The sequence below is a fragment of the Saccoglossus kowalevskii genome, unplaced genomic scaffold (assembly GCF_978046115.1).
Source record: "Saccoglossus kowalevskii unplaced genomic scaffold, keSacKowa6.1 SCAFFOLD_24, whole genome shotgun sequence".
Lineage (NCBI taxonomy): Eukaryota > Metazoa > Hemichordata > Enteropneusta > Harrimaniidae > Saccoglossus > Saccoglossus kowalevskii.
In genome coordinates, this window is record NW_028188618.1 from 2,616,097 (window position 1) to 2,629,309 (window position 13,213).

A 13,213-nucleotide genomic window follows, 5' to 3' on the forward strand; every position below is an offset into this window, starting at 1 on the left:
ACCGGCGCTCGCGTACGGCACCTAATCGCCTAGCTTCACGCCACTACACGTCTTCCCCTCGGCCACCGGGCATCCCCCAAAAAGGATGCTTAATAACCGAGCTTATTACGTGCAGAGAACGTGAAACCCGTCCACGCGATACGCGCCACACAGCATGGCCAGAATGCGGCAAAGGCCACATGTGGTCACTATACACTGGTTTGACTGTACCTTGTGTGGTCACTATACACTGGTTTTATTGTACCTTGTGTGATCACTATACACTGGTTTGACTGTACCTTGTGTGGTCACTATACACTGGTTTGACTGTACCTTGTGTGGTCACTATACACTGGTTTGACTGTACCTTGTGTGGTCACTATACACAGGTTTGACTGTACCTTGTGTGGTCACTATACACTGGTTTGACTGTACCTTGTGTGGTCACTATACACAGGTTTGACTGTACCTTGTGTGGTCACTATACACTGGTTTGACTGTACCTTGTGTGGTCACTATACACTGGTTTTATTGTAACTTGAGTGATCACTATACACAGGTTAGGCTGTTTTAACATGATTATTTGCATTTGTCGAAAACACACAAGTGGCATTCTGTCTTAATTTTCCAGATATGCGGTTATTAATACAGCAAAGTATGTACAAAGGCAGTGCAGTAATCATATCCACTAATCGATATTCTGTACTACCTTAATTCCTGCATGTACATTCTCCAAACCTTTACTGATTTCTGCCATTGGTGGCGTGGTTGAGGGTCCAGAATCAGTCTCTGCCACAGACAGCTTACACCTCAAGGGATTACACATTTTTTCATATACGCTATATTACTCAGTTTTCTGTAAGGCTTGGGGTGACACCATCATAATCACAATTCAACTGCTGCCCTGTAAATTGGTTTTGGCTTTAATTCCAGAACTGGTCAAACTAATTAGTTTGCATGCATGTGTAGTGATATGAAGTATAGATTCCTTGTAGCACCACGAAGTCGGGCCAGAAATTAGGGGAGTGTGTGAAAAATGGAACTTCTTACGACAGGTTGTTGAGTAAATGCAGCGAGAGAGAACGAAGGCACTTCACAAAGTGAGCTCTAGAGATAATGCAAGTATATATAGAATGGTTCACTTACAGTCAATTGGTGGACCTCTATCAGATTTTGTTGATTTGGTGTTGATACCCATAACCTATTTTTAGCGGATATTTTTGAAAACTACCAGCGCAATCGCTTTTATACTTGGTATTTAGGTACTTTGGGTGGCCATTCAGTAGAGTGCACCAATCAGTGATCATAGATGACAGATCAAATCACTGGACGATTTTAATATAGGAAATCATTTTCGCTCTCATGCAATTTACTCGACTCTGACCAAAACTGTACGCTTGTAAAACCATTTTCTGATAATCGTAAATAAAAACATGGCATTACTTTGGATCGGATAAAAGCTGCAATTGCCATCTTTTATTGAGATCAAAAGATTTTTAATAATTAAACAATTTTGAAGTTCAGAGTGAATTGTTTTTGTCTTAACGAATCTGATAACAATTTTCAGTCACGTACAAAGAACAGTTTAGTTTAAAAGTAACCATAATTTTAAACTGAACTAATGGACATGTATAAGTTGCATTATTATACATCGCACATTTACCACTCAATAAAATGCTGTACGGAGTATTCTTCAATCTGTTATCTCTTATTAAATTATTTCTACAAGCAGGGAATAGATGAATAATAACAAGCTTATCACAAAAATACTGGATAGTATGCACTCGAGAAGTATGTGATGTATCGGGTGATATGACTCGCGTTGTGCATACTTTGCAGTATTTTTGTAATAATCTCTAATATTTCGATAGATGCAGTGGATTCTGGGAGCACCTGTCTTCTGCATGGTTGCATAATTGTGCTAAACAATTTACAGCAAACTGTACATACATGTAGGCCTATTTTCACATTGCATAACATTTGGTCTATTTCTACATGGACACCCACATATTTACTAATCATTTATAATGTGGCATATCCATGTATTTTAACTTGCTTTCTTGCAAAAGATAACCACAGTATATGGCATGAAAATAACTTTCACTTACCACAAATGTTACGCTTCCTGTAATAGTATCACAAATAAATAATCACACATTTTAATTTGTTTCTTTAATGTATTACAAATATCAGTTTTTACAATATAATGTTTTATCCAAGACATTTATGGTAAGCACGGTGTCCTACCACCATATCATCTCCTACGCTATGTACAAGTCCTTATAAATACAATAAATGTGTGGATGACATCAAATGTATATAACATGTGTATTCAAATCACACCATTTCACACACTTCAATGCATACACACCACCATTAAATTTATTCAATACCCCTCCCCCGCTCATTTAATTAAACCACCCACTGTGGAAACAGAATACAAACAATCTAAAACAATATACAAATATTAAAAAATTATTACAAATAATCAATACTTAAAAATATTAAAAAAAAATTATTACAAATAATCAATACTTGAAAATATTAAAAACAAATTATTACAAATAATCAATACTTAAAAATAAAATAAAATAAAACTGTAATTTGAAATATTAAAAATACAAATATTAAAAATTAAAAAAATAAAAAGATCAAACAAACTAAAAATATCCTCAAATATTAAAAACAAACTGAGCTAATTAAGAATGAAAAGATCAATATGTACTGAACACTGACCCACAAAAAACTAATCAAAACACCCACTGTACCCCCCCCCCATAAACATGTTTATTCACCCCAAGGAAACCCCCTAACTATTCTATTCTACCCCACACACATTCATATTACAATTTAACCCCCTCACACACACCCACACACATTCATATTACAATTTAACCCCCTCATACACATTCATATTACAATTTAACCCCCACATACACCCACACACATATTACAATTTAACCCCCTCACACACATTCATATTGAAATTTAAATCCCCACACACACCCACACAAATTCATATTGCAATTTAAATCCCCACACACACACCCACACACACACATTCATATTGTAATTTAAATCCCCACACACACGCTTGCATATTACAATTTAACCCCCCACATACACCCACACACATTCATATTACAATTTAACCCCCTCACACACATTCATATTGCAATTTAAATCCCCACACACACACCCACACACATTCATATTGCAATTTAAATCCCCACACACACACCCACACACATTCATATTGCAATTTAAATCCCCACACACACGCTTGCATATTACAATTTAACCCCCCACATACACCCACACACATTCATATTACAATTTAACCCCCTCACACACATTCATATTGCAATTTAAATCCCCACACACACACCCACACACATTCATATTGCAATTTAAATCCCCACACACACACCCACACACATTCATATTGCAATTTAAATCCCCACACACATGCTTGCATATTGGGAATTTAACCCCAAACACATGCTTGTATTTCCAAATACATTTAATTATTATTTACATTACATTACATTATTTACAAAATGTTTTCAATGAAAATATATTAATTAAATAATAAATTGTTGCACAAAAGTACATGGTTTGTGAAAAAAATGGTTCGGTGACAGATCACAAACAATGAATGTCATTGTTGACTTTATGCGCAAATTTGCACCCCTTGTGCAAGTGATAATGGTACATCTAGTATGTCGATATCCTAACAGGGAATAAACGAGTTAAAAATATATCTGTGATTCAAACATTCTCATTTAATGCATAGCAACCAATATACAACATTAGAAAGTTTAGATATATGTGAATATATACATATACAATGTTTGTCTAAAAGATATACCTGCATGATAGCAAATTTGACCATTGTACTTTTGTTACTATCCCTACTACTGAAAACACTGTTTTACACTTTCTTGCTGTATTTTGTCTCATTAGAAAATACTAGCAGTGTATTGTAAAAATATGTATAACTCACAATCCAGAGTCCATCAAAATGTACTTTTTTATACCATTCTGAAATCATCTGGTACCACCATTCACTAGTTCTAGGATTTATAAAGTCTGGAAACACGGTAACATTGGTCCAAACCTTAAAACAAAAATAATTAAAATGTGCGTCATGTCAACATATTCTCACAAATACAATTCTACACAAATACAAAGCATAATGTAAATAAATTTCCTCGCATAGAATACATACCTTCCCTTCTATGTATTTTCCATCCAGTTTAATAAAGATGTCCATTTTTTTACCAAGATCGAATGGTTCATATATATTTTTAATAGCATTATTCATAATAGAATTCAAAATGTTCTTAACAATAATAATTTCTTACAAGATTCTCAATTTGGATTTAGAAAGAATAGGAGGACAACAGACAACATCTTCATTCAATTATCAATAAACAACAGACAACATCTTCATTCAATTATCAATAAATATACAAATAGCATTGGCAAGAAATATCTTTATGCCTGCTTTGTTGACTTACGCAAAGCTTTTGATAGTGTTTGGCGTGAAGGGCTATTATTTAAATTAGGGAAAGCAGGAGTGACAGGAAAATGTATAAATTTGATTCAATCAATGTACTCAAATACTAGCTATGCTATTAAGACTGGTCAGGGGTGCACCAAACCATTTGTATCATCTAGTGGTGTTAAACAAGGATGCAACTTAAGCCCATTACTATTTAACATATACATCAATGACCTATCTGACAGTCTTAAAAAATCTGAGTCTGTCAGTCTTAATGGCACCAATATTAATTGCCTACTTTTTGCAGATGACATTGTCATTTTTTCAAACACAAGTACAGGACTACAAGATAATCTTAATTTGTTTAAAAGCTACTGTATCAAATGGAGACTTGGAGTTAATATTAACAAAACTAAAATTATTATTTTTAATAACAGGGGAAGAAAGATAGATGTCAAATTTTACTTAGGAGACCAACAGGTAAAAGTTGTCCCAACATATACTTACTTAGGTATCACTTTTCAAAGTAGTGGTAATTTTACAATTGCTATCAATAATCTAGTCAAAAAAGCAATGCGTGCAATAGGTGCATTAAAACAAACACTTAGCCTACACAATTATATAGTTTCGCCAAAAAATGCTATTCAGTTATATCGCAGTACAATCCTACCCATTTTATTATATGGATCTGAGATATGGGGGGCTTTTACTTTCAAACTTGTTAAAACAAAAAATAACGAAATAACTGAAGACAATTTTATACAAAGTCTGTTTAATGACAAAACATACTTTGAACAACTCCACATTAAACTTTGCAAACAGATTTTAGGTGTTAATAATTAAGCCAGCAATGCAGCATCTTGAGCTGAACTTGGTAGCTATCCTCTCATTATTGACATTAGTTCACAAACATTGAAAAATTATGAAAAGCTAAAATCAATTAAACATAATCATCTTCTGGACTGTGCTTTTAATACTGACAATAAAATGAACGGTAATTCATGAACAGCATTTGTTAAAAGATTATTCACATTAACTAAAATTAGCGATGAATCTAACACTATAGAATTCAAAACCAAATTCAAACAAGTTTACTATAATAAAGTCTGGTTGCCAACGGTATTTAAACCAGAAAAGAATAAGCTATGTACTTTTAACAAGTTTAAACAAAATTTTGAATTTGAACCATATTTAGAACAAATCAAAAATGTGCAACACAGGGTCAGCTTCACTAAGTTTCGCATTTCTTCTCACGCGTTGCCAATTGAAAAACTTAGATATAATAAAACACCTCCAGAGCAAAGGTTTTGTTTTCTATGTAATGAACAGGCTATTGGGGATGAATTCCATGTTTTACTCAATTGTAAAAATAGTCAGATTGTACAAGCTCGTACTAAATTTGAAGCTGAATTAGCAATTTATGATGACAACATTTGCAAGTTATCAACTCTTGAGAAATTCAAGTGCTTGCTAGGCACTAAAGATAGCTTCATTGTCAATTGCTTGGGAAAATTTATTGATTTTATATCTAAGCTTTAGTTTAGTCTATTGTTTTGTTTGTGTTTTTCTTGACCATTGATTTATTGTATGTTTTTTTCATTCATGCTAAATTTTGTGTCAAATAAAATATCTATCTATCTATGTACCAGGGGCACTGTCAGCGGCAATACCAGGATCCTTTCAATCAAAACAAACAAAACAATAAGCTCTGAACTTTAGTATTACCAATGTCAAGATCAAAAGCTCTTGAATTGTGTAGGAAGTGTTATTTGGAATTCCTATTCCAGAGACTGAGCGAATTGAGGGTACACTTCTTAGTTTGTATGCTAGTGGCTTGGTGAATAATATGTAGAAATTTTTGGTTTGAGTCAAACATGTTTTAGTTAAGTCTAAATTATGTAACCAGCTTCCAAAAGTTGATTTGAATATATGTCCAATCAAAATTACAATGACATAATAATCTACTGGAATCCCAAATTATTTTGATAAATCAAAACTATTCGTATGGCCATTTAGTGTAGAGCCTGATCAGTATATGAATTACATTTCCTATGACATTTTACACTTATACACATGCATGGGTTAAAAAATACTGAATCCCTAACTTACCATGATATGTATATAGTGTTGGCCATTGTTATGAAGTTCATCAATGAATTTTGGTAAATCCCCAAATACTTTCTTATTTAAAGTGCAATCTTTGTAGGCTACAGCGTAGTCAATGTCATTCCACTGTACATCCTAGTTCAGAGAAGTAAATTTAAATATTCATGAGAATTATCTTTAAACATAAACAATTGATAAACATTTTTAAGTTTGATGAGAAGTACAAAAATTATTAGAAAAATTATGACACAAGCCATCTACTGATAAAAAGTCTAAAATAACAATACCTGTGGTATTTTGGCATTTCTCATTCTGTCAGTGACTTTTCTTGTACCATCAACAGCTTCATATCTCCATCTACACAGGTGGAATCCCAAACCCCAATACGGTGGCATAAATGTTCTTCCAATCACTTCAGTGTATTGCTGTATCACTTGGTCAAGGCTGGGTCCAAAGAAGACATAACAATCTAAAACACCACCAACAGTCCTCCATGTGATGGATGGAGACGTCTGAAAAATTGACTCTGAAAACAGTAAACAAAGGAATAATTTGATATAGCTAGGGTAACACTAGATCTCGTTAGTTAATAAGGTTAATACATAAATAAATGAATGAGCCATAAGGAGGGTGGAAACCAATTTATGTAGCATTTTTAGTTAGAACTTGCTGACTATGCAGTCAACGAAGCAAAACAAATTTTTACGATAAACATTTTGGTTGAACACAATGATACATCATGAAAATAAACTAATGTTTGAGAATCATGCGCTTGATACAAGTTGCAATTGGGTCAAATATGTGTTGTTTATTTGAAACAAAATTTTAATGCGTAAGGTTCATATCCATTGCTTTGTAACCACAGTCCTTTCAATTAGTGTGACTTCAAAGTAATTTTTATGTTTTTCCAGATTATGAAGGATTATACTCAGGAAGTATATGTTGCATGGTGAATTGTAAAAAAATTGTATAATATACAAAATTGAGGATTGTTCTATCTTAACTTCTAAACCTTTTCAACATCAGACTTTCTCGGCCAAATTTTCTGCACTTTTTTTCTTATATTCTAATTTCAGAGCCAACAGACAAAGTTTGAGTCAATTTTCAGTTTTTACTCAAAAATTTTGGCTAATTTTGTCCTAACCTTCTGACGGAAAGTGCAAACTATAAATTGGACTATTTTGTGAATTGGTGATGAAAAGAGGGAACTGGTGGTAAAAAGGTTAACAGTTCCATGACAATTTCTCAGAGAATATACAACTATCATACATACCCATAGCATTGCTGTTGAGTAAGAACACACCATGTGCATTGCCATCATCTTCAATAGACAGATAGAATGGATGAACACTATACAAGTTTAAATTTTCCTAAATAATGGGAAAATAAATAAATATCATTAATATTTTCCAGTTTTCAAGTCAGATAAAACACAAATCTATTAACAGCGCCCTCTGTAGTCCATATTACATTGTACTTACAGCGTGGAAAACATCCCTGCTCCAGAAAGCATATCTAGACCAGTTGACATCATGTAGAAAACTACCACAGTGTTCACCAAGTCCATATATGTACTTAGATGCCAGTGAACTTGACAGCTGTATGAACTGATCAGCAAATATTAGTGGACCAATGCCACAATTAAACCTGTGCATATAAACAAAAGAAACAAATAAATCAGAAGATTGAGGGCACATTTTTAGTTTTAGACCCTTCTCCTAAAAAAATGTTTTATATTGGGCAGCAGCCTTAATTAGGCTTACAAGATAACACATGCATTGGAAGCATATAATAAACATTCAATATGTATCTTGTGGTATTGAATAATCTTACTATAAAATATTATTGTTTTGACTAAAATTACTAATCAAAGAAAGCTTAGAAAGAACTCCCATGTGCTGAGAGTATTGGAAACACGTTAAAAAATAATTTGAAAATACTTGTCCTTGAGATATTGATGGAAAAGCTGAAAACTATTTATGCAAATCATAAAATTAATATGAACAGATTGTAAAACTAATGAGGTCTGCACAATGTAACAGACCATCTATGTACCAAGTTTTATTGAAATGTGATTAGAACCAAAAAATTATGAATTATTATGCTAATTAGGGAATTAATATAAATAGATTTTAACCCCAAACTAATCAGCTTTGTACATTGTCTTAGAGCATCATTGTACTAAGTTTCATTGAAATGGAATAATTAGTACTTTAGATATCAGTGTGATAGCCCAAAATTGGTCAATTATACAAATTAGGTAATTAATATGTACAGATTTTAACCCACAATTAATCAGGTCTGTATATTGTCCTACAGCATCCATGTACAAAGTTTCATTGAAATGTGATGATTAGCACTTGAGATATCAGTGTGAAAATTGGTTAGTTATGCAAATTAGGTGATTAATATGCATAAATATTTACCGAAAACTAATTGGGTCTCTGCATAGTTCTAGATTCATTGAAATGTGATAATTAGTACTCGAAATATCAGTGGAAAAGCTGAAACTTAATTAAGATTATAAATGAAACAGTTTTTTTTCAAACTGCCATTTTTTATTAAAATATTGTTTAAACCTTTATTTACCATTTGGTCATCACTGAGCATCTAACACCTATGTATCGTTCTTGACATATGGCCTCGTTTTATTGAAATGATTAAATCTCACCAAAGGAACATTATGTACCTAGGATGAGAGCAATTTGGCTAGTGTTCAAGAAGAAGTTGTTTGGAAAAAAGGTGACGTGAGACAATGGGCAATCATCTATACCAACCGTCCTGCCTGTCATCTTTAACAGTGGAGCTAAAAAGCAGTACCATATTTTATACATGCATCTCAAAATTAGATAATTAAAGATATCACCATGAAATTAACAAATCTGAAAGAAGTCCACATGTAGTACCTATATATGTAATATAAAAGCATCGGACTTGTGGTTTTCAACAAGAAGTCAAAAATATCATTTTTTACCAAAAAAGACAAAAATATTCACCAAAATTAAAGAATTAAATATATCATTACAAAATGAACAAATGAGAGAGGTCCACGTGTAGCACCTATATATCGAATATCAAAGCAATCGGACAATCACTCATATGATAAGCACCCCTCAACAAAGTCAACAGCGAAGCTAAGAATAGAGAATTGAAGACATTGTCATGAAATGATTAAATCTCACCAAAGGAACATTATGTACCTAGGATGAGAGCAATTTGGCTAGTGTTCAAGAAGAAGTTGTTTGGAAAAAAGGTGACATGAGACAATGGGCAATCATCTATACCAACCGTCATGCCTGTCATCTTTAACAGTGGAGCTAAAAAGCAGTACCGTATTTTATACATGCATCTCAAAACTAGGTGAAAGGAAAAAATAATTTGCACTGTATTGCTACCCTTTTTAATGATTTACTAGAACAAGTGGTTTCATGTTTTAAATAGCTCCATGGTTGTTGTAATAACATGTTTGTGTTACACAAGTGTCCATAAAAACCCTAATGTCTGAAAATAACAAATTAATAACGCAAAATGAATCAGAAATGACTAAAATACCATCACAAAAACTAAAGACCAACACTAAAAGAGCTATGGACCCCCAGCTAGTATCAAAGTAATTGAGCTGGTAGTTTTCAAGTAGAAGTGGAAAATAGCCTTTTTTAACAAATATCACAAAAATATTGAAGTTATCGCCACAATATGAACTAGTCTGACAGAGGTCAATTCAATACATGTGCACTATCGATATCAGCTGTGTAGACCAAGGCATTTTAATAATTTTTGGTAGCTAATTTGTATAATTGTTGGCAGCCTGTTGAGTTAAAAACCTAAACCTTGCTTGTTCATGTTTTGTATTGATTATAAGAGTTTAAAATACAAGCATGCCATCCCTTGTAAAAAGATTGATTTTCTAAATATAGAGAGAAGTATATTCATGGGTGCCATGTCTATGTTACCCCACACTTCAATACTAATTCCAAATACTGTACAATACTTTATTTTAGCAGGAAATAATTTTCCCTGAAAAGATTTTTTTTTTTTTTTGTATGGAATTAATTTTCACAGATTTTTGACAAGTTGAATGCAAAATTGAATGCAAAATATAGAAAAAAAAAGTATAAAAATTATATATTCCTGGATTTTATTTTCACTGAATCATTCCTTCAGCGAAAATAGCGAAAATTAATTCAAAGCAAAAATAAAGTATTTTACACAGTATGGTTTTGAAACCTACATAAATTGCTACAATATCAAAATGGAATAACGATATATACTCACTCATCTCTGTCAGTCCATACAAGCTATGTACATCATAATGTTTTGACTTGTACTGATCTGATGAAGCACACAGTGTGAAAGCTTTTATTATGCCCTCAAATATGCCTATTAAAAATAAGTAAATCAGCATTATATTATGAGGTTATGACAGGAATACAGCAAAGTATGAACAAATTAAGGCAGTACGGTTATCGTATCAACCGATGTGTAGTGGAGGTTGATGCATCAAGCTACTGCCCAAGTGCAAATTTTGCATTATTCCTGAGATAAGAGGGCTGAAAAGGCAATGAAAAACGTTTCGCACTGATTATAAGCACTTCAATACTGTAAAATGACTAATTTTCACTAGGTTTAAATTTTGCTAATTTATCATTTCAGGCATATTCAGTGGGTTTTAAATTCACAGTTATATAATTTAGATAATGTGTTCTATACTAAATATTACATATTCACTGGGTTTTAATTTAGCGCATTTTCCAGTCAGCGAAATAAGCAAATTCAAAACCCAGTGAATAATTAACCCCTTTACAGTACGTCTAAAATAAACAAAGGAAAACATTTCTAAATAAGGGAGGGATTCAAATGCATCTATAACACTTTCCAACACTGCATTTTGCAAAATAATGCAGCAGTGAAAATTTACTCTGGTGTCCTACAATACAGGTTGTCAGTGACTTTCACGGAATTATTTCTTTACAAATCATGAAATCATGATAATTTCTAGTAGTGAAAATATAAACAGTTCACGGTACCTACCTGGTGTATATGGTGGATAATCGTACTTAGATTGAGGACAACCAATCAATGATCCATTGCCAAACTGAACTGGTTCATTCATATCCTACAACGACAAGATTGTGTCTCGTTATTGAAGAAGAATAACTTACAGTAATTATGATATTATTAGAGTTTTTAGAATTAAATGGAAAGATAAATAAGCAATTGTTATTAAGAAAGGTATGAGAAAATGAAATGTGTTGAAGATATTCTGCTCCATTAATCACAAGAAATCCTCAGTCTCAAAAGAGCACCTCACTGTAAACAAAAGTACATGGTTTGTGAAAAAAATGGTTAGGTGACAGATCACAAACAATGAATGTCATTGTTGACTTTTTTATGCGCAAATTTGCACCCCTTGTGCAAGTGATAATGGTACATCTAGTATGTCGATATCCTAACAGGGAATAAACGAGTTAAAAATATATCTGTGATTCAAACATTCTCATTTAATGCATAGCAACTAATATACAACATTAGAAAGTTTAGATATATGTGAATATATACATATACAATGTTTGTTTAAAAGATATACCTGCATGATGGCAAATTTGAGCATTGTACTTTTATTACTATCCCGACTACTGAAAACACTGTTTTACACTTTCTTGCTGTATTTTGTCTCATTAGAAAATACTAGCAGTGTATTGTAAAAATATGTATAAACTCACAATCCAGAGTCCATCAAAATGTACTTTTTTATACCATTCTGAAATCATCTGGTACCACCATTCACTAGTTCTAGGATTTATAAAGTCTGGAAACACGGTAACATTGGTCCAAACCTTAAAACAAAAATAATTAAAATGTGCGTCATGTCAACATATTCTCACAAATACAATTCTACAAAAGTACAATTTCTTTGCATAGAATACATACCTTCCCTTCTATGTATTTTCCCTCCAGTTTAATAAAGATGTCCATTTTTTTTACCAAGATCGAATGGTTCATATGTACCAGGGGCACTGTCAGCGGCAATACCAGGATCCTTTCAATCAAAACAAACAAAACAATAAGCTCTGAACTTTAGTATTACCAATGTCAAGATCAAAAGCTCTTGAATTGTGTAGGAAGTGTTATTTGGAATTCCTATTCCAGAGACTGAGCGAATTGAGGGTACACTTCTTAGTTTGTATGCTAGTGGCTTGGTGAATAATATGTAGAAATTTTTGGTTTGAGTCAAACATGTTTTAGTTAAGTCTAAATTATGTAACCAGCTTCCAAAAGTTGATTTGAATATATGTCCAATCAAAATTACAATGACATAATAATCTACTGGAATCCCAAATTATTTTGATAAATCAAAACTATTCGTATGGCCATTTAGTGTAGAGCCTGATCAGTATATGAATTACATTTCCTATGACATTTTACACTTATACACATGCATGGGTTAAAAAATACTGAATCCCTAACTTACCATGATATGTATATAGTGTTGGCCATTGTTATGAAGTTCATCAATGAATTTTGGTAAATCCCCAAATACTTTCTTATTTAAAGTGCAATCTTTGTAGGCTACAGCGTAGTCAATGTCATTCCACTGTACATCCTAGTTCAGAGAAGTAA

The 13,213-nt window shown here is 32.7% G+C and overlaps 2 protein-coding genes across 3 annotated transcripts; both read right to left on the bottom strand.

Annotated features, from left to right (window-relative positions):
• Positions 1 to 3,568: 3,568 nt before the first annotated feature.
• Positions 3,569 to 6,929, bottom strand: LOC146726313 (lysosomal alpha-glucosidase-like). 2 transcript variants are annotated; one of them, XM_085496239.1, is made up of 4 exons: positions 6,880 to 6,929; positions 6,596 to 6,727; positions 3,986 to 4,099; positions 3,569 to 3,712 (listed from the first exon to the last, which is right to left on the bottom strand). In XM_085496239.1, exons 1-4 carry the CDS (start codon positions 6,901 to 6,903, stop codon positions 3,653 to 3,655), a joined length of 330 nt encoding a protein of 109 aa, XP_085352365.1. In that variant the 5' UTR covers positions 6,904 to 6,929; the 3' UTR covers positions 3,569 to 3,652. The 2 variants fall into 2 exon arrangements, with proteins under 2 accessions (XP_085352365.1, XP_085352364.1); XM_085496238.1 differs by having other exon boundaries at positions 3,587 to 4,099.
• On the bottom strand, positions 6,908 to 8,407 carry LOC146726314 (lysosomal alpha-glucosidase-like). The gene is made up of 4 exons (XM_085496263.1): positions 8,074 to 8,407; positions 7,866 to 7,962; positions 6,980 to 7,118; positions 6,908 to 6,914 (listed from the first exon to the last, which is right to left on the bottom strand). Exons 1-4 carry the CDS (start codon positions 8,287 to 8,289, stop codon positions 6,908 to 6,910), a joined length of 459 nt encoding a protein of 152 aa, XP_085352389.1. The 5' UTR covers positions 8,290 to 8,407.
• Positions 8,408 to 13,213: the final 4,806 nt, after the last annotated feature.